This window comes from Nycticebus coucang, chromosome 4, assembly GCF_027406575.1.
Source record: "Nycticebus coucang isolate mNycCou1 chromosome 4, mNycCou1.pri, whole genome shotgun sequence".
In the NCBI taxonomy this organism is placed as follows: domain Eukaryota; kingdom Metazoa; phylum Chordata; class Mammalia; order Primates; family Lorisidae; genus Nycticebus; species Nycticebus coucang.
In genome coordinates, this window is record NC_069783.1 from 114,063,641 (window position 1) to 114,084,097 (window position 20,457).

Below are 20,457 nucleotides of genomic sequence, written 5' to 3' on the forward strand. Positions count from 1 at the left end.
GTTTAAGCCCAGGAATTTGAGATTGTCGTGAGCTGTGATGCCATAGCACTCTACTGAGGGTGACATAGTGAGACTCTGTCTGGGAAAAAAAAATAGGTGATAGGCTGAGCTCATTGGCTTACACCTATGGTCCCATCACTTTTGGAGGCTGAGACAGGAGGATTTTAAGGCCAGGAGCTTAAGACCAACATAGTAAGACCCTGTCTGTATATATATAAAAAAATTACCCAGGCATGAAGCCAGGTACAGTGGATTGTTTGAACTTATGAGTTTTAGACCAGCCTGAGCCAGAGTGAGACCCCCATCTCTAAAAATAGCTGGGCGTTGTCACGGGCACCTGTAGTCCCAGTTACTTGGGAGGCTGAGGCAAGAGAATTGCTTAAGCCCTAGAATTTGAGGTTGCTGTGAGCTATGATGATTCTTGTACTCTAGCCAGACAACAGAGTGAGACCCTGTCTCAAAAAAAAAAAAAGTAAGGGTGGCACTTGAAGCTTAGTGGTTAGGGCGCTGGCCACATGTACTACAGCCCGGGTCTGTAAAACAACAATGACAACAATAACAAAAAAGTAGCTGGGTGCTGTGGTGGGTGCCTGTAGTCCCAGCTACTTGGGAGGCTGAGGCAAGAGAATCATTTGAGCCCAAGAGTTTGAGGTTGCTGTGAGGTCGCAGCACTCTACTGAGGGTGACAAAGTGAGACTCTGTCACAATAAAAAAAAAAAGTAAAGGGTGGCGCCTGTGGCTCAAGGAGTAGGGTGGCGGTCCCATATACCATAGGTGGTGGGTTCAAATCTGGCCCCGGCCAAAAACTGCAAAAAAAAAAAAAGGGTTAAAAAATCAAATTTTATGTATATTTTGTCACAGTTATAAAAAAAAAAAAACACTGCTCGAACTAACAATACATTTTGTATATTATTTTAATGAAAATAAATTGATTACTGGCATTGGGGAAAAAAATGTGCATTTTGGCAGTACCTTACTAAAATTGGACCAGTACAGAGGTGATTAGCATAGCCACTTCATGTGGATGACAAGCCAATTCATGATGTGTTCCATGTTAAAACAGCAACAAAACACTAAAAATCCAACATCACTAGTTTCTTTCTTTCTTTTTTTTTTTTGAGACAGTCTCACTTTGTTGCTCTCAGTAGACTGCCGTGGTGTCACAGCTCATAGCAACCTCAAACTCTCGGGCTTAAGAGATTCTCTATCCTCAGCCTCCCAAGTAGCTGGGACTACAGGCGCTAGCCACAATGCCCAGCTATTTTTTGGTTGTAGTTGTCATTGTTGTTTGGTAGGTCTGGGCTGGGTTTGAACCCACCAGCTCCAGTGTTATGTGTCTGGCGCCCTAGCAGCCGAGCTACAAGCACTGAGCCACTTATTTTTTTTTTCTTTATTTATTTTTAGAGACAGAGTTTCACTTTATCACTCTCGGTAGAGTGCTATGGCATCACAGCTCACAGCAACCTCCAACTCCTGTGCTTAGGCGATTCTCTTGCCTCGGTCTTCCGAGTACCTGGGACTATAGGTGCCTGTCACAACACCTGGCTATTTTTGTCGTTGTTGTTATGGTTTGGCTGGGGCTGGGTTCAAACCCGCCACCCTTGGTATATGGGCTGGTGCCCTACCCACTGAGCAACAGGCACTGCCTTTTTTTGCTTTTTAAAATAAGGTCTCCCTTAGTCACTCACTGCAGCCTTCATCTTCTGGGCCCAAGTGTTCATCCTGCCTCAGCCTCCTGAGTAGTTGGGACTATATAAGTGTGTCCTACTGCACTTGGCTAATTTTTGTATTTTTGCGCTGTTCCTGGATTCAAGCAACCCTCCTGCCTCAGCCTCCTGAGCAGCTGGGACTAGATGTGTCCACAGAAACATCCAGCTAATCTTTCTATTTTTAGTAGAGACATTGTCTCACTCTTGCTCAGGCTGGTCTTGAGGCTCACAGGTTTGTTTTATTGAGAAGGTGACTCTATGTCACCTTCAGTAGAGCGCTGTGGAGTCACAGCTCACAGCAACCTTAAACCCTTGGGCTCAAGTGATTCTCTTGCCTCAGCCTCCCAAGTAGCTGGGACTACAGGCACCCACCACAACACCCAGCTATTTTTTTGTTATAGTTGTCATTGTTTGGCAGGCCCCGGCTGGGTTCAAACCCGCCAGCTCTGATGTATGTTGCTGGTGCCCTAGGTGCTGAGCTATTGGTGCTAAGCCAGCTTTTGTTGTTTTTTAAATGAGATCTCAAAACAATCCAAGTAGACAGTGTTTGTTGCCCAGGCAGGAGTGCCGTGGCTATTCACAGGCATGATCATACCACATAGCAGCTTTGAATTTCTGGTTCCAAGGGATCCTGTTGGGGGCACCCTCCTGAGTGGCTGGGACTACAAGCACATACCTCTGTGTCCAGCCCATTGCTTTATATATATATATATATATATATTGTTTACTTTGGCATGTTCTTTTTGTTTTGTTTTGAACTATTCATTTTTTTCTTCTCTTTTTATTTAATTTACAAATCAAAAGGGTATAAAGGCTCTCTAGAAAGTATCCAGCCACTGTTAATACTATTTTTGACATTACATGTCTGGATACTTAGACAGCCCTCATATACATTCAAGGTGTACACTGTAATGATTTGATATATGAGTATGTATACATTGTGTACTGAAGCCCACCGCAGCATCAATTAACACAACCATCACCACTCATAGTTGCCATTTTACTTTGGCCTGTTTTTGAACTTTATTAAACATATGCCATGCTCCGAATGTTGGCATTAGCCCAAAATTCATGTGTTAGAGCCTAATACCCAATGTGATAATATTAAGAGGTTGGGCCTTTGGGAAGTGATGAAGTCATGAAGGTTCTGCCATCATGAAAAGATTAATGACCTTAGAAAAGAGGCCTGAGGGGAGTAACTAGCCCCCTTCTGCCCTGTGAAGACAAAGCCACCTGGTGCTACTTTTGAAATGAAGTGAGCCTTCACCAGAGGTTGAATTTGCCCTTGACCTTCCCAGTCTCTACATGGGATAAGCAATAAATTTCCATTGTTATAAATTACCCAGTCTATGGTATTTTGTTATAGCAGCTCATGCAACTTGCCTTTTAGTTTGACAATTTTTGTTTATAGCCTTTGTGTGGATGCCTGTAGTTGGAGGTTATCCATCTTTCCTGCTGTCTAGTAGTCTGCCTCACGATAGACTCTTCACAGGCCTCTTCAGATCCTCTCAGGTGAGCTCTTCTAACTTCTGCTATAGTGTTCAAGTCCATGTGGGCTCACATTGTGCTGACCTCCGGCTGGCGCTTCTCTGTGTGGCTGAGGTATCAGACACTGAGAGACCTTGTAGGTACTCAATTTATGTAATCCTAAAGTAGCAAAGAGTTATCACACCCTGGAGCAAAGCTTTGAGCAGGAGCCAGTAGACAAATTCTTCCTCCTCTCTTTCCTAAGATGCCACCAGTACCTTCATAATGATTTCCCTCTTTCCCTGACTCATCCCCTTGCTTCCTTACTCTTGCTTCTCCTGGACTGCCTTCCCAATAAAGTGTTCTGAATAAGTTTTTTTTTTTTTGGAGTTAGTCTTATTCTATTGTTCCTGTAGGAGTGCAGTGGTGTCATAGCCTCTGACTTCCTTCCCAACCCAAACAACCCTCCCTCTCTTCATATTAAGGGTCTCATAGCATCCTGTATCTCTCCTTTGTGGTGCTTGGCAGTTGCCATGTTATGAGCAGGGGTCCTCAAACTGCGGCCCGTGGGTCACATGAGGCGGCCTGATTGTATTTGTTCCCGTTTTGTTTTTTTACTTCAAAATACGATATGTGCAGCGTGCATAGGAATTTGTTCATAGTTTAATTATTATTATTATTTTATTTTTATTTTTTTGGCCAGGGCTGGGTTTGAACCCGCCACCTCTGGCATATGGGACCAGCACCCTACCACTTTGAGCCACAGACGCTGCCCCATAGTTTATTTTTTAAACCATAGTCCGGGCCTCCAATGGTCTGAGGGACAGTGAACTGGCCCCCTGTTTAAAAAGTTTGAGGACCCCTGTATACAGCTATTAGACTAAAATCTGTCCCCTTATCAAGGTCTAAGTCCCCTAAAAGTAGTGACCACTGTTTGTTTAAGTTCCTGCCCTACCTCCCACACCCAACACTGTGTCTGGCATACAACAGGTGAATGGTGTTATTATTCTAATAGCTAGTGTAGGTTCTAACTCATCTTCAAGTTCAGTATGTAATTTTCCAGCATGTTTTAACATTAATTAGCACCTACTGGGGCTAAGACCATAACAATGTAGATGTGGTCTCTCCCCTCAGAGTTCAGTTTTCAGGTCAAGAAACATATATGAGCTCACTGGACCATGACATATTTTAAGTGCTTAGCAACTGTTGAGTCAGAGTTCCCCTCTAGTTGGAGTACTATAACGAGTAATAAGGTCCAATGTTTATTGAGCACTTATTATATGCAAGGTACTCTGCTAAGTACTTTACATTTACAATCTTGTCCATGCTCACGTCATACTTGTCTATGCTCACATCGGTTTGACAGATCAGCAACCTAAGCCCTAGGTGGTACAGCTAGTAAATGGTACAGACAGGGTTTCTCAGTCACACCCCCTAACTGTATCTCCTATAATTATGTGAAATTTCCTCCACCCCAATTACACTACTTTCAGTTAGATTCCAGGGATTGAGTTCTTTTTTCTTTTTTTTTTCACAATCAGACCATAGTTGGGAATCCAAAGAGAATGAGTTCTGAATTGCAATGGTAAATTAACTAATGATATCTGCCCAATGTCAGGCACTCAGTCATCATTTTACAACCAACCATTTGTTTTATTCAACAAATATTTATGAGAACCTACCATGGGCCAAGTTCTGTTCTAAAGGCTGGGAATACAGAGATAAACAAAATAGATATCCTAGTGAAAGGAGAAAAAAAATAAAATCAGTAAGTAAAATATATAATATGATCCACGGTGATCAGTGCTACAGAGAAACAGAAAGCAAGGATAGGAAGCAGGTAGACTGGTCTCCGTGGTCTAGTTTCATCTTCCCAAGAATGTCTATTATATCCCATTGTACAGATGATGATGAGGAGGAGGTTCAAAGAGGTGAAGTCACTTCCCTAGGGTATCTGAGTACATAGGCTGAAAAGTTAGGACTCTGGAAGGATTAAGGACCCATCTGCAATCACTCTGTGCTGTGCTTCTACAGAGTACCTAGGATTAAGGTGGAGATAAAAAGAGCATCAGACTTTTTTTTTTACTGTTGGGGATTCATTGAGGGTACAATAAGCCAGGTTACACTGATTGCATTTGTTGCAGTTTGGCTGGGGCTGGGTTTGAACCCACCACCCTCGGCATATGGGGCCAGCGCCCTACTCACTGAGCCACAGGCGCGGCCCCACTGATTGCATTTGTTAGGTAAAGTCCCTCTTGCAATCATGTCTTGCCCCCAGAAGGTGTGGCACACACCAAGTCCCCCCCCTTCCCTCTGTCTGCTTTTCCTCCCCCCCATGACCTTAATTGTCATTAATTGTCCTCATATCAAAATTGAGTACATAGGATTCATGCTTCTCCATTCTTGTGAGAGCATCAGACTTTCTCCGAAGAGCTTAAGAACTGTGAGCAGGGGATTAGAAAACTCTACTGTCAATAAGATGACCAGGGCAGACATTAAGGGTGATCACTGATGGAGTCAAGGCTCAGGCTAACAAATTGATACCAGAGATCAGAAGGAGAAGGGAGGTCCCCTGTGGCGTTCTGGGACTGTTGGCTAATACTAGGCCCACCAGTCCCTGCTCTGCCCCCACAGTGGGCTTATGTCCAGTTTCTATAGAAGGCGTTTCATCAGGAAGACCATGAGATATCATGACCATCCATAACAGATGGAGATGTTAGACTGTTAACATGTGACTCTTTTATTATAATTCTGAGATGCGTTCTGAATGAGAAATTTTATGTGAGGTCAAACTCACTTGCTCTCAATTTGCAAAGGGTGAATTTCTTTCTTTGGGCTGGGGCTAAGAGCGAGCTGTCAGCTGGGTGTGGTGGCTAAAGCCTGTAATCCCAGCACTTTGGGAGGCCAAGGCAGGAGGATCACTTGAGGCCAGGAGTTCAAGACCATCTCTCAAAATAATAGAAAAATTACCTGAGTGTGTCCCTGTAGTCCCAATTACTTCAGAGGCTGAGGCAAGAGGATCATATTCACTGCCATGAATAGGTGCTGCAGAGTAACAAGGAGGGTTTCCTGTCATGATTTTTCTGTATAGGAATCAAGGATGTGCTCAATAAATAGTGAATAAATGAATATCATTTTAAGGAGGTTTAAAAAGTCATTGGTGCCATCTGCAAAGCAGGAAAAAGAGAAAATTTCAGGAATGTTATTCCAAGATTTCTGGAAGGGTGAGTAGTTCTGGGATTGGGGAGGACTGACTGGGGTACTGGGCTTCCATTCATCACACATTTTTAGAGGTGATGCTGGCACTGTGCTAGGTAGGAGCTACATCAATGAGTGAGACCGACAGGGCCCTGCCCTGCCAGGGCTTGCAGTCCAGGGCGAGCACAGGCAGCAGTAAGATAAGGTAGTAAGTATTAGGAAGTGGGCAGGAGAGAGGGAGACAGATTCCAGGAGAAGCAGCAGAGAGGGAAGAGGGTTAGAAAGAAGGTATCACATATACAAAGACCTGAAGAAGGGATAGTACAGGTTTAAATCAAAGAACCCAAAAGAATTCAGCAAGGTCAGATTTTGAAGATAGACGTTTGTGGGAGAAAGAAATGATGTTGGGGAAAGCAAACAGAACCACCCTATCCATTCTCTAAGAGCCTTGCCTTTGGGTGAATCTAAATTCCCCCAATCCACAACTAGTTGTTAGGGTTCTGGGGTTCAGGAGGCCAACTTCATTTATTTTTTTTAGAGATGGGGTGTTGCTCTGTGGCCCAGGCTATTGTGCAATGGTGCAATCATAGTTCACTGTAGCCTGGAACTCCTGGGTTCAAGCCATTCTCCCACCTCAGCTTCAAGTAGCTGGGACTATATCACCTTCATTTTAATGAAGACAAGTATTTACTGAGCCCTCATTTATTTATTTACTTATGACAGAGTCTCACTATGTCACCCTTGGTAGAGTGCCAGGACATCTCACAGTTCACAGCAACCTCAAACTCTTGGGCTTAAGAGATTCTCTTGCCTCAGCCTCCCAAGTAGCTGGGATTATAGGCTCCTGCCACAATGCCTGGCTATTTTTTTTTTTTTTGTAGAGACAGAGTCTCACTGTACCGCCCTTGGTAGAGTGCCGTGGCGTCACCCGGCTCACAGCAACCTCTAACTCCTGGGCTTACGCGATTCTCTTGCCTCAGCCTCCCGAGTAGCTGGGACTACAGGCGCCTGCCACAACGCCCGGCTATTTTTTTGTTGCAGTTTGGCCGGGGCTGGGCTTGAACCCGCCACCCTCGGCATATGGGGCCGGCGCCCTACCCGCTGAGCCACAGGTGCCGCCCTGGCTGGCTATTTTTTTATTGTTGCAGTTGTCATTGCTGTTTAGCAGGCGCAGGCTGGGTTTGAACCTGCCTGCCTCAGTGTATGTGGTGCCCTACTGAGCCCTCTTTTAGAACACTGGCCCATTCAATTCTTTCCTAACTCTAATGCATTTGATATTACAACCCCATTTTATAGATGAGAAAACTGAGACCAGTTTGGACACCTTGTCCAAGCTCATGTAGGTTTAAGGATTGAGAATGTTCCTTTATGTAAATGCTTCTGTTTTAGTAGTGCCTTTTACAAGAGGTAATGCATATAAAAGCTTTCCTGTAATAGAGTCATGTAAACATGAGGTATTATTAATAGTTTTGCTGGACTTCTGGCTCTATCCAGTTCAGCCTGCAGCATTCAGGGAGCACAGGAAGGGACAATAATTAAAGCCAATATGTCCAAAGGCCTCTCAAAATCCCCTGAGTCTATTCTGGTTCCCTCTCAGGGGCACCTCAGATATCATCTTCTGCCAAAAAGAGTTTGTTTCTCAGAAGTTGCAAGATGTGGGCGGTTAGAAAAATCAGCAGCATCAACAACTACAAAAACTCCAGCAGCACCCTGAACACAAAGAGTTAGAATTTTTAACAAAGGGTGGGGTGAGACCTGAAAGTAAATGCTGACACATTCTCTCTCCAGCTGTGAACTAGGGGGCTGAGGGCTGCTGCAAAGGTCATCTGTCTCCACATCTTTGGGCAGGAAATGCAATTCAATCCTCTCAGTGACTGATCACTTTGCAAGATTAATGGAATCCTCTCCAATACCAGTCTCTGTTCTGACAGCACAAAAAGTGAATCAACCTTCTCTCCTCCCCTCTCCTCTTACTCAGCAAGGTCAGCTGATTGATTCCCCATTTTAAAACTTCAAAACTTCTTCAGAAAATTTGTCCCTGCCTGTTCCTTTGTGGAGTGAAATCCTACCCTCTGGGGTAATATTTAAAGGTGGCACTTAAAGGTTTGGGGACTTTTCTAGGCTTTTCATCTATTTCTACTTCACCTTTCAAAACAAATTAAATGCAAAGGGTGTGATTCTCCCAGAAAGGGTTAATTGCTGGCCCTCCTATCTGTCGCTCAGGGACCATCAACCAATGGCAATTGAGCATGATGAAGTAATGCTTGGATTTTTATTTGTATTGGTTAACACACTTGTCAATCAATCCAAAGATGCAAGTTTTTAAAGAATCTTTGAACTTTTATGACTCTGGTATTAACCCTTTACTTAACTCACCTGTTACTCCCAAGTTTCCTTCCAATTCTCACAGTGGAAAAAGAGATATTATAAAATGCAGAATTCTAGATAGATAACTTAAGTTTTACCAAAATGGCCAAGGCCTCTCTCTATATATACATACATAGACATTTTGCTCTTCTTTACTCATTTACTTCAATCAACAAAAGACATAGTAGTTAAAAAAAAAAAGGTTTTTAGGAACTCCAATCACTTTAATAATTAGTGTTGTCTGCTGTCCCTCTAGATTAAAACAGATAAAAGTTTTTTTTTTTTGAGACAGAGTCTCAAGCTGTCACCCTGGGTAGAGTCCCATGGCATCATAGCTCACAGCAACCTTCAACTTGGGCTCCAGTGATCCTCTTGCCTCAGTTTTTCTATTTTTAGTAGAGACAAGGTCTTGCTTTTGCTCAGGCTGGTCTTGAGCTCCTGAGCTCAGCCTCCCAGAGTGCTAGGATTACAGGCATGAGCCACTGTGCCCAGCCTAAAAAAAGTATTAAAATAGATTAAAAGTTCTTTTAATTTGCAAAAGTAATACAAGAGAAGATAAAACTTCTAAGATTTGGCAACTCTGGGTTTTTGGATACAAAAGTCTTTGCTATGTTTGTTTATATGCCTTTATGTTTAAAGTATAAATTTAAAAGGTCACGATGGTTGTTAAAAATGCAAATAATAGGGTGGTGCCTGTGGGTCAGCAGAGTAGGGCACTGGCCCCATATGCTGGAGGTGGTGGGTTCAAACCTAGCCCCGGCCAAAAAAAACCCTGCAAAAACAAAAATGCAAATAATATACAAGTATAACCCCCCTACACACACAATTAAAAAGTTTTCTCCTCCCCAGCTGCTCGGGAGGCTGAGGCAAGAGAATCACATAAGCCCAAGAGCTGGAGGTTGCTGTGAGCTGTGTGACGCCACGGCACTCTACTGAGGGCCATAAAGTGAGACTCTGTCTCTACAAAAAAAAAAAAAAAAAAGTTTTCTCCTCCTGTATCCGATCAAAGATAATAAGTTTGCTGTTCTGTTACAATCCTTTATTATCTTTTTTAGGGGGGAGAAGGCACATCTATATACAAATATTATGTATATATACAAACATTATGTATATGTAGTTTATTTTAACATAAATGGGGTCATAGTATACGCTTTATTCTGTGACTTTTTTTTTTTTTTTTTTGCAGTTTTTGGCCGAGGCTGGGTTTGAACCCACCACCTCCGGCATATGGGGCCGGCACTCTACTCCTTTGAGCCACAGGCACCGCCTGAGACTTTTTTTTTTAAACTAGTCTTTTTTTTTTGTAGAGACAGAGTCTCACTGTACTGCCCTCGGGTAGAGTGCCGTGGCGTTACACGGCTCACAGCAACCTCTAACTCTTGGGCTTACGCGATTCTCTTGCCTCAGCCTCCCAAGTAGCTGGGAATACAGGCGCCCGCCACAACGCCCGACTATTTTTTTGTTGCAGTTTGGCCGGGGCTGGGTTTGAACCCACCACCCTCGGCATATGGGGCCGGCGCCCTACTCACTGAGCCACAGGCACCACCCTTTTAAACTAGTCTTAAACTTTTCCTGTATCAGAACATTCAGATTTAGCTCATCCTTAAATATTTTAGAATGAGGCAGCTCTAGGGATAGTACATGGAAAAAGCTCCAAAATTGTAATCAGTGAAAAGCAGGGTGCAGTGTGTCTATTTCTGTGATACAATAACAGAAGAAAATATATGTAGATGTTTGTAGATGCATAAGCTATTTCTGGGAGAATATGGAAGGAAGAGACTTGTTAACAAGTTTTCTGGGGATCGGATACTGAGAGGAGAAACTGGATAGGTGACGGTGGCAGGAGAAAGGCTTGCAATTTTAAAACAATTTTTAAATTGTGGAATATTTCACAAATATAATACGATTTGTAAAACATTTAAATATAGGATAAAGAATACTCTCAGATACTCACCATGTGGAGTAAGAAACAGAAAGTCAACAAGGACCTCTTGTTGCTCACATTCTCTTCCCGAATTAAGCCTTTTTCTTAGCATTTTATGTTAATCACTCCTTGCTTTTATTCATGATTTGCCAGTGAAGTATCTATATCTAAAGAGTACTTACTTGGTTTAGATTTACCTGATTTTGAATCCTATAGACTTAAAAAAAAATAAATGAAATGGAATTCACTTTTGAGTAGGTAATAATATCTCTATGGGACAAAATTCAAAGGGTACTATAGCATATAAAAAGAAAGTATGTCTATAAGGTTCAAAATCAGGTAACATTCATGCATCTGTTTACCACATCTTGAACTGATGTGGTAAACGTCACACATTCAAACAAAGAATAGGTTTTCTTCTCTTTTCCCAGTTCTCTATTTTTGTCTTTCTAAAGGAAATTCTGTGTATAGAAAAGAATATACGTAGATACAGATATATCCCCTTTGGTTTACATAAATGGTCAGCACGATTTAGTATTCTACTTCTTGTTTCATTTTGTTTTAAGAATATCATGAAATCATTCCACCTCAGCGTATATAGTTCTTTATTCTTTTTAATGATTCACTAGCATTTCTTTGGGCAGATAAATTGTACAAGAATGATTTAATTGGTTCCCTGACTTTTGGATTGTTTTCAGACACTTTTTCTGTTGTTAACAGGGCTACAACAGATTGCATCTTTGTGCTTGAGTCTTAGCAGAAGTATATACCGTGTATATCTGGAGTTGTTACCCATGTCTAAGGATTCCTGCCTCATCACCAGTTATTTGTCCTGGAGAAGTTTATTTGTGAGATCTAGGCAGGTGGGATAATCTCATAGCCAACTGGCATCCTCTGGTGCCTACACACAGGCTCTTGGCAGGCATTCTGAGAGTGTGGTTCAAGGGCTAACACTGTGAGCATTCACATTGTACCAGATGGCCTCTTCCAGGAAACCTTTGCTGATATCTTTGGCCCCTTTCCCCCATGGACCCTTCATTCATTCCACAAATATTTCCAGAAGGTTGATTATGGGGACCTAACATCAAATCAGACCCTGAGGGGTGTGTGTGTGTGTGTGTGTGTATGTATATATATATATATATAAGACTGGTATGTAAGTTAAGACAAATTCTAGAAAATGTGCTAAGGCTGTGCTGTCTAAAAAGACAGACATACTAAAAAATAAAAGTAGACATATAGCTACTTAAATTTAATTAAAATGAAATAAAAAATTCAGTTCCTTAATTCCAGTACCTACATATCAAGTGCCCAACAGCCACATGTGGCCAGAGGCAACTGTACTGAATAGCAGTACAGATGTAGACTGCCTCCATCACAGGACAGCCCAAAGAGAGTCTTGGCATACAGGTCAATCCTCTGGTCTGGGCTGTGGATTCTTACAAAATCTGGGTTCAAATCCTGTCACTGTTATTTCATAACCGTACAACTAGGTCAAGCAACTTGACCTCTCTTTGAACCTCAGCCTGAATGTGGGGGGATTACAGCCCTTACCTCATAGAGCTTTGGTGAGGAATCAAAGACGGATCTGTTATAATTATATGAATATGAGAACAAAATCCTGGATTCTGGCCCCGGCACAATGGCTCATGCCTATAATCCTAACACTCTAGGAGGCCAAGGTGGGTGGATTGCTTGAGCTCAGGAGTATGGAGAACACATCTCTAGCACTCTGGGAGGCCGAGGTGGGTGGGACTGCCTGAGCTCATAGTTCAAGACCAGCCCAAGCAAGATCGAGACCCTGTCTCTTAAAAAAAATAGCCCAAGCCCCAAGAGTCTGAGGTTTCTGTGAGATATGATCCCATGGCACTTGACCCAGGATGACAGAGTGAGACTTTGCCTCAAAAAAAAAAAAAGTAAGGAAGGAAATTCTGGATTCTGGTTTCTGAGGGCTCCATCTAGAGTCAGTTTTTTCCTTGGTTAGCCTCCTGTCCATCACCTTGCCCAGCAGGGGTATTCCTACAATTGGAGCTGTTTCTTCTATCTTTTCTCTATCTTCTCCGTCTTTGGTCACAGAGCTGCTCAATCAACCAATGAATGAAGAAATGAATGAAGGGGGTAACAGGGGCAGGACTGGGCCTTTTGTGAGGAGAAGGAGGGTTCAGGAAATCATTATTATAATGTTTCAAATACAACTGGCCTGGTGGTGTTTTCATGAAAGAAAAAGTACTAGTCTTTGATAAGCACCTAAGCTTCCCTTCCTTCTCTCTCACCTACTCTCCAGTGTGACAATTAGCCAACACTGGGAGCTCAAGGGGCTTGGCCCTTCCCCCTTTGGCCCAAAATAACCTCCTCCCCCACTTTGAGCAAATGCTTGGAATTCTTTCAACCAGAAGACAAAGCCTTTCATCTGCCAATTACTGATAAAGAGAAAATGCAAATATCAAGGGGGAAGGTGATCCATCAAGGGCCCAACATTTATTGAGTGACCACTTAGGACCAGGCAGCAGGGTAGGCATTCTGGGGTAGTCAAAAGGGAACAAGCCCCAGGCTGGCCCATTCCTCTCTCTGGTTTGTGGTTTCCTTGAGGTTTGTAAAGGGAGGGGATTAAATTAGGTGACTACTCAGCTCTTTTCCATTCTGACAGGCCAGGGACTCTCCACCGAAGTGATATATAGACTTAACTGTTTTACACTAAGGTGGCCACCATTAGATATTTTCCTGATGCCTGCTTTTGGGTACACTTGGGAAGAGAGAAGGGTCTTAGGAAGGAAAAAAGAATTAAGAGGATTAAGCATTCTGTTTCTTACTTTATTCCACTCAGTTTACTGTTAGCCACCCTTTAGCCACACGCTCTCCTAGGGACACGTTTGTTTCATTATAAGGGAAGTCATGTAGCTGGTCCCTCTCTGAAAGAGCCTGTGATGGCCGAGCCAGACTGCAGTTTGAGACCAGCATTGTCACACGCAAGCTGTGTGATCCTGGTCTAAGTTCCAGTTTCCTCCTCCAACTAACAAGACTATTTCCCATAAAGGGATCTTGTAAAAAAGGGAGAAGAAAATAAAATGGTCCCTGCCTGGTCTTGAATAGAGGCTGAAGGCAGAATCCTTCTCACTGCCAACTGATGTAGCAGAACCAACGTGGGTGACTTCCGTTTGGAAACAAATTTTGATTTTTGCCAGTTTCTTCCCTACTTAAGATTTTTATAACTAATGAACATGAATTAAAAATAAACTTCAGGGTGGCGCCTGTGGCTCAGTGAGTAGGGCGCGGGTCTCTGAGGGTGGCGGGTTCAAACCCACCCCGGCCAAAGGCCAAATTGCAACAATAAAATAAAATAAAATAAAATAAAAATAAACTTCAAAGAGTAGCCTTTGGAGGTACTAGAAGAGTGTACAGAAAGATATGATGGGAAACTTTAAGGTGACTGAGGGGGAAGCTGTCTCTTAGGGTGACCCATACAGAGTTGATTGTTCACATCTCATCTCTGGTTCAGAAGCCACTTCCTCCCCACACGTCTGATCGACTGTTGACATGAGGACTAGATGGGGCAGATTCATAATTTCTCTCAGTTTTATTTTCCCCATCTGCAAAATAACCTGCTCCAGCTATCCCATAACAAAAATAAAATGCCATGCTCAAAGCCTGCTCTCTACGATGTCCCTTTATTATGGTAGTCCTGCCATGTCATCTTACCAGGATCTTTACTCCCAAGATCAGGCCTAGTAGGCATAGGAGTGAGGCTGGAGGAATGTTTAGAGCCAGCTTATTTCAACCCATGTCTACCTGATTGTTGTTCATCATGACATTAGGGAACAATTCAGGACCAGCTCTGGGGTTGCTCACAAGCAGTAGTAAGTGGCCAGGGAAGCATGCCAGGGGCTAAACATATGACAATATGTTTAGACGGTGCAGATACCTCCGCTAAATCGTGGGGTGCCCAAGTTCCCCGCCTCCCATTCCAAAGCACCTCTGCACCTTTCCACCGACTTTTCCCCTATAAATGTCCAACAAGGGCTTACCCTTCACTTGTTTGTGGGCTTCGTTAGGAGGCGCCAGATCCGATTCTTTTCGTATTTCACTTCTGAGCATCTATTTCATCTCTTGGCGAGCGCGAGGACCTTTAAAAAAACGTCCAACTTCTGTTTCAGGGCTCGTCGCCTAGTAAAGGATTCCACAGAGGCGGGCAGAATGAATGAATGAAAGGCAACGTCTTCCGGTCAGCTGCAGTCTGAAAAGGCTCTAGTCTGGCTGCATTTCCTGTACCTGTGTGTGTGTCTCTCGTGTGTGTTTGGGTCCATATTTTTGAGTCCGGGGAGTTTAAGTTATACAGTCCTTGTAGGTATGGAGCTGAGCTAATTTCCTTCTGGGTCCCCTCAATGCCTCCTCCTGTTCCACATGGATGGTCCACAGTTGGGGGTCTGCAGAGGCTCAACCCTCATCCCCTTCCCTACGAAAAAGACATGCAGTATAAAAAGCAAAAAAAAAAAAAATGTATATTATATACACACACACACATACAAAATGCTTTGAATTTGGGTCGGCCATGCAGGTAATGGGGTGGGGTGGATAAAAAGAGGAAGCGGGGTGGCCCTGAGCTATGGGGGCAGCGACGGAGGTGGGGGGTCCTTTTGGGGGATGCCAGGCCCCGGGGGCTTTCACGCCAGCATGCTGGGCTTGCATTTCCGCGCCTCCCGCTGAGGCCAGCCGTGCAAATCTGCACCTCCCTCCCCGCCCCCTTCTCCTTCTCTCCCGCCCTGCCCCGCCATCTCCGGGATGCGCCTGCCGCCTGCAACTCAGCCCTCCAAAAGTCAGCTCTGCACACAACTCCCGGGCGGCGGCGGCGCCTGCGTGCAGAGGCGCACTCGTGACCCAACAACAAAACAGCGATGCCAGGACGCTAACGGCGCCCGGTGCCTCCCGGGCTCCCTCCCCACCCCACACCTCCTCTGGCCGCCGCCTCCGCCCCCCCATCCCGGGCCGCGGCCCCCCCCCCCAAACCCGGCCGCGAGCTCCGAGCGCGATCGGCAACAATGTTTACGTTCCGGGGATTATGACGTCGACGCCTCCCCCCCCCCCCAACTGCTGAAAATGGTTTCCTAGGACTTTGCAAACGGATCTGCCTAAGTGTTGGTGCAAAACTTTGTAGATCTCGGCTCTGGCTTGCTTTATTTATTTATTTTTCGGTTTGTTTTCTTTGGTCTTCCCTCCTTCCCCCCTCGGCCAAAATGCAGGGGGCAGGAGCGTTGACAATTAATTGGTGAACTCTCCTAAAAAAATGGAGGCAGAGAAAGACTCTGGAAGAAGATTGGTGTGTAGCTTTTTTTTTTTTTCAAATCTGTATCTTATATGATAGATCTTTTTTTTTTTTTTTTGGTTTGTTTCTTGTTGCCTTTTCTTTCCTTTTCTGTATTTTGCAAGAGGACCGGAAAAATATAATAAATTGCATGCAAAAGGAAGCAAGCAGCTTACTCCTCCAGTCCCTTCTGAGGCTCAGAGTCTCAGACACTTAAGTGGGGAGGTGGTAGCGCGGAAAGGCGTGGAGGGGGCTGAGCGGGTTCGGGGTTCGCCCGGAATCTGGGGGGCTGTGGGGCCGGGCTCTGGGCGGTGGAGGGAGGAGGCTGGGGGATGCGGGGAGTGGTGGGGGAGTCTCCTTAGGAAGTGAGTGTGCGCGCGCGCTTATGGGGAGATGAGGCAGCTGCTGGTGCGTTTTGGGGTCTCCGATCGGAGCTTTGTGGCGGGCGGTCTGCCTCTCCCCCTCCCAAGCCCCGAACCTCCTCCCCCAACCTCCTCTTCTTGCACTGGCGGGCGGTCGGCGGGGGCGGCTGGGGTCTCAGCCCTTCCATTTCAGCTTCCAGCTTTTCTGGTAGCTCGGGGGCGGCTCCAGTGTTAGAAATGCCGCGGGTCCCCGGTTCCGGCTTCCCGGCTCTGCCGCCGCGGCTGCCGTGGCTGCTATTACTGCTGAGCCCGGCTGCAGCGGCTCCTCTCGGGGCCTACATCTGCCCGGCCAGCCCGTGCCCGGAGCCCCTCCGCGGGTTACATAACCAGGCTCCTGGCTAAGTGGGCAAAGCTCTACACATCTAGGGGTGGGGGCAAAGGAGAGCCCCCAGATGTCTCTTCCATGGCTTCCAAAGATACAGGAGGGGACTGCTGGACCCTGGGGGTGCGGGCCCCTCTCCTTATTCTGCTTTTCATCATCTTTGGCATTTGCGCAAAGTTGCTTGGGCTGCAATGGTGGGGTGCAGGGGGCGCGCAGCTCCTGCACCTGTTCGTGTTGGGCCCAGGGTAGAGGCCACCCTTAGTTCCCTAGTAATGTCCCGGGCTCTCTGGTTTGGGTCCCCACAGCGCCCGATTGACCGCCAGAGATACGACGAGAACGAGGACTTGTCGGACGTGGAGGAGATCGTCAGCGTCCGCGGCTTTAGCCTGGAGGAGAAACTACGCAGCCAGTTGTACCAGGGGGACTTCGTGCATGCCATGGAGGGCAAAGGTGAGGCGCCCCCTCCCCTGGCCGCCCTCCGCCCCGCGGCCTGAGCGCACGTGGGGAGGGAGCTGCCGGTGGCTGGGTTCGTATTTCGCGCCCGCGTCCCCCATTCCAGGGGATCCGGTGACGAAATGAGGCCGAGCACTGGGGGGTGGGGTGGGGTGGCGAGAGAGGAGGCCAGGCAGGAAGGGGGGCTGGGCGTGGGCCTAGGCCCGGCCGGAGCCCACCAGCAGCCCCAAGGTGGGCAAAGCCAGGGCACTGGTGGACTGAGGGACCTGGGGATAGACAGGCAGATTGAAGAAGGGCGCGCTGCGTCCTCCCCCTCGCGGAGCTGGTCTCGCTCCTAGTGGGGCCAGAGGTGCTGCCAATAGGCTGGAGCTGTGGGACACCAGGGCGAGACCCCCCAAGCCTGAAGCTTCCATGTGCCGAGCCATCTCGGGGTCTGCCAATTAGGAGATGGTGATGGGGGCACCTGGGTGTATGGGGCTAACGCCCTCTCAGTCCTGGAGTTTGCCAGATTGGAGCAGGGGCCCAGTGTGCCTGGAGCTGTTGCCTTCAGTCCCCACCTAGGCCTGAACCCCCACCGAGGCCCAGAGTTCTCTAGTGCTGCAGCCTTGACAGTTTGAAACCAGGAGTCTCAGGCGACGGGGCTCAATCCCTGTCCCCTGACAATTTGAAGGAAGACATAGGACACCTCTCTGGAAAACAGGATTCTCTTTCAGGCCTGAGATCTTGAGAGCTATGTCCCCTGTGGGCCTGACCAGTTCAGAGCTCAAGTTGGAAAGCTTCTGGGGATTTGAGTTCTGCCTCAGCTAGAATTCTTAAGGGACTGGGTTTCTCCCTGGCTCTCCTACTTGGAGAATGGCTCAGGGTATCTTCCAGACGTTGGGGTGATGCTCTAGCTTGGGTCAGAGGCCCCTGGGGCCCTAGGCCACCCCAGCCTGCAGCCAGCTTGCCTCCTGGTTCTGGAACCCAGGAACTCAGCACCGCCTGTGGTGTCTGGGTTTCAGAGATGCCCTTACCTACACAGGCCCTCCTGGAGTTTTTAAGTTCATTGTTTTCCTTAGATATTTGAATTTCCTTTAGGTTTATCCTAAATATCTTTTAGGTATTTTGTTTATCTCCTCATCCCCTTTGGAAAACCCTTCAGTTCCTCATTGATCTGGTAGCAGGGGACATGCCTGCCTCTTCTAGGTTCTGGTTGACTGGCTGTGGCTGAGGGTTAGCCCCTAAAAGAGACTGGCCTGGCTTTGCAGTTTTGAAGTTTCTCCTTTGTGCCCATTACCTCCTGGGGCGCTAGGCCCTAGTGATGGGAGGGTGGTTGTCGGGGGAGGGAAGAAATTTCTTCAGGCCTGCCAGGTCTGAGACCAGGGTGCTAGTCCCAACTGATTTAAATTTCCTCAGCATAAATGGAATTTTTTTTTTTTTTTTTTTTTTTTTTGTAGAGACAGAGTCTCACTTTATGGCCCTCGGTAGAGTGCCGTGGCCTCACACAGCTCACAGCAACCTCCAACTCCTGGGCTTAAGCGATTCTCTTGCCTCAGCCTCCCGAGTAGCTGGGACTACAGGCGCCCGCCACAACGCCCGGCTATTTTTTGGCTGCAGTTTGGCCGGGGCTGGGTTTGAACCCGCCACCCTCGGTATATGGGGCCGGCGCCTTACCGACTGAGCCACAGGCGCCGCCCAGCATAAATGGAATTTTAATTCCTCTTCTTTCTTCCCCCATTTTACTGAGTCCTTTGGTAGATCCTAGTCATTCGAGGGGCATTCTCAGTCTAGTATTGCAGAGCTTTTTCTCAAGGTCATTTGAGGCAGATGAAGCTGACCCTAGTTTTGGGATAGGTGTGGTATGGCTATGGGGGTTAATTCTAGTAAGGGAGCACCAAAGTATTTTCTTAAATCTGCTTGCTGGGCCCCTTTCAAAGGAAGAGAGTTGGGGTTTTGCTAGTTAATTCAGATCTGGCCCCAAAACTTGAGGGAGGAGCTGAGAAACAGGAGCCCTTAGCCTGGATTCAAAATAGAAGCTTCTTAAACTTCTCTTCCTTTAAATCCTTAGGAATCCCCATTCACTGTGAGCCCCTGGGGATCTGAGCCGCTGAGGTCAGGGCTTTCCTCAGCTCTGGGTTTTGTTCTCTTCTTTGAGGGGAGTTATCCTGGCCTCCTCCTCCCCAGGGCTGCTCGGGGAACTGTTCTTCTAGACCAGCTTCAGTGGCCTGAGGCCTCTTCTATTTCCCTTCTGGCCAGCCAGAGAGGGCTTGTGCTCTTGTGGATTGCTTTAGGTACCTGAGGAGCCTGTGAAGGTTTATCTCAGCCTCCCTCATCTCCATATTCAGGGTTATGGTTGGGTCAGATCCCTGGTTTGGGAATTAAGGAAGGAAAGAAATTAGTCAAAGGTGTCCTTTCTCCAGGATTTTGGATAAGGATTTAGGGGATCTATGCTAGACAAACCCCAGACAGAAAACTTGCCCTATGAATCTTCTATGGGGCTTGTCTACACAGCCTTCACCTGGGAAGCATCCGTCCCAGTTATTGGGATGAAGCTAGTATTGTGATGGCTGTGGCAGAATTTCACTCTTAAGACAGCAAAGCTGTGCCCAGTTCCCTAGTTATTTTGGCACCCAATACACAGTTTCCAGGGAAACCGGCTTCCCCCTCCCTTTCACTATGCAGGATATTACAATAAGATTTTCACTGATGCTTGGCTACAATGGGAGCCCTCCTCCCATCCTCCTCTCTGGGGCTTCAGATCCTCCCAGGTGGCATTCTTCAGTTTTGCAGCCCCTTTACTTTCTGAGCTCTGCTTGGGATGTGTCTGGGGCTCTTTCAGAATGATAGCTGGGGCTCTTTCTCTGTGGGGCTCTTTGAGTCTCCCTCCCTCACCCTGGTTGGCCTTGGGCTGTTCATTGACAAGTTTGGACCCGTGGGGCATGCAGAGAATGACTGAGTAGGCAGAGGAGCCCACGTTGGCATGGCTTCTTGGGATTTACCTAATCCATTTCCTTATCATTTTCCAGGGAGCTTTGGCCATATGGCTGATGTCTGCATGTAGTGTACCCCCTGGCCTTTCTCTGTCATTTTTTGTCCCCGACCAAAGGGTTGTGGTTCCTTTGCTCCTTCTTGACTTAACCAACTTGTTTTTATTCAAATATCCAAACAGACTTCAACTATGAGTATGTACAGAGAGAAGCTCTCAGAGTTCCCCTGATATTTCGAGAAAAGGATGGACTGGGAATTAAGTAAGTTGCCGAAACAAATTGCCTCTTCCCCGTCTCCCTCCTTAATACAGTTTATAGATTGGGATGAATTTC

At 46.3% G+C, this 20,457-nt stretch overlaps 1 protein-coding gene, 1 long non-coding RNA gene and 1 other non-coding gene across 10 annotated transcripts in view; 2 read left to right on the plus strand and 1 right to left on the minus strand.

Moving 5' to 3' along the window:
* The first annotated feature begins 956 nt into the window (after positions 1 to 956).
* Positions 957 to 1,059, plus strand: LOC128585192 (U6 spliceosomal RNA). The gene has a single exon (XR_008379924.1). It is a non-coding gene; the product is annotated as a U6 spliceosomal RNA (small nuclear RNA).
* A 3,720-nt stretch (positions 1,060 to 4,779) lies between these two features.
* Positions 4,780 to 14,809, minus strand: LOC128583109 (uncharacterized). The gene is made up of 3 exons (XR_008379381.1): positions 14,688 to 14,809; positions 6,147 to 6,343; positions 4,780 to 5,215 (listed from the first exon to the last, which is right to left on the minus strand). It is a non-coding gene; the product is annotated as an uncharacterized LOC128583109 (long non-coding RNA).
* An 874-nt stretch (positions 14,810 to 15,683) lies between these two features.
* KDM2B (lysine demethylase 2B) overlaps positions 15,684 to 20,457 on the plus strand; it is a 143,136-nt gene continuing 138,362 nt past the window's right edge. For 2 of the 8 annotated variants that reach the window (XM_053586976.1, XM_053586977.1), the window contains exons 1-3: positions 15,755 to 15,976; positions 17,011 to 17,155; positions 20,307 to 20,385. In XM_053586976.1, the coding sequence (XP_053442951.1) occupies positions 15,944 to 15,976; positions 17,011 to 17,155; positions 20,307 to 20,385 (257 nt within the window). In that variant the 5' untranslated portion in view covers positions 15,755 to 15,943. The other 6 variants (XM_053586973.1, XM_053586974.1, XM_053586978.1 and 3 more) reach the window with 5 other exon arrangements.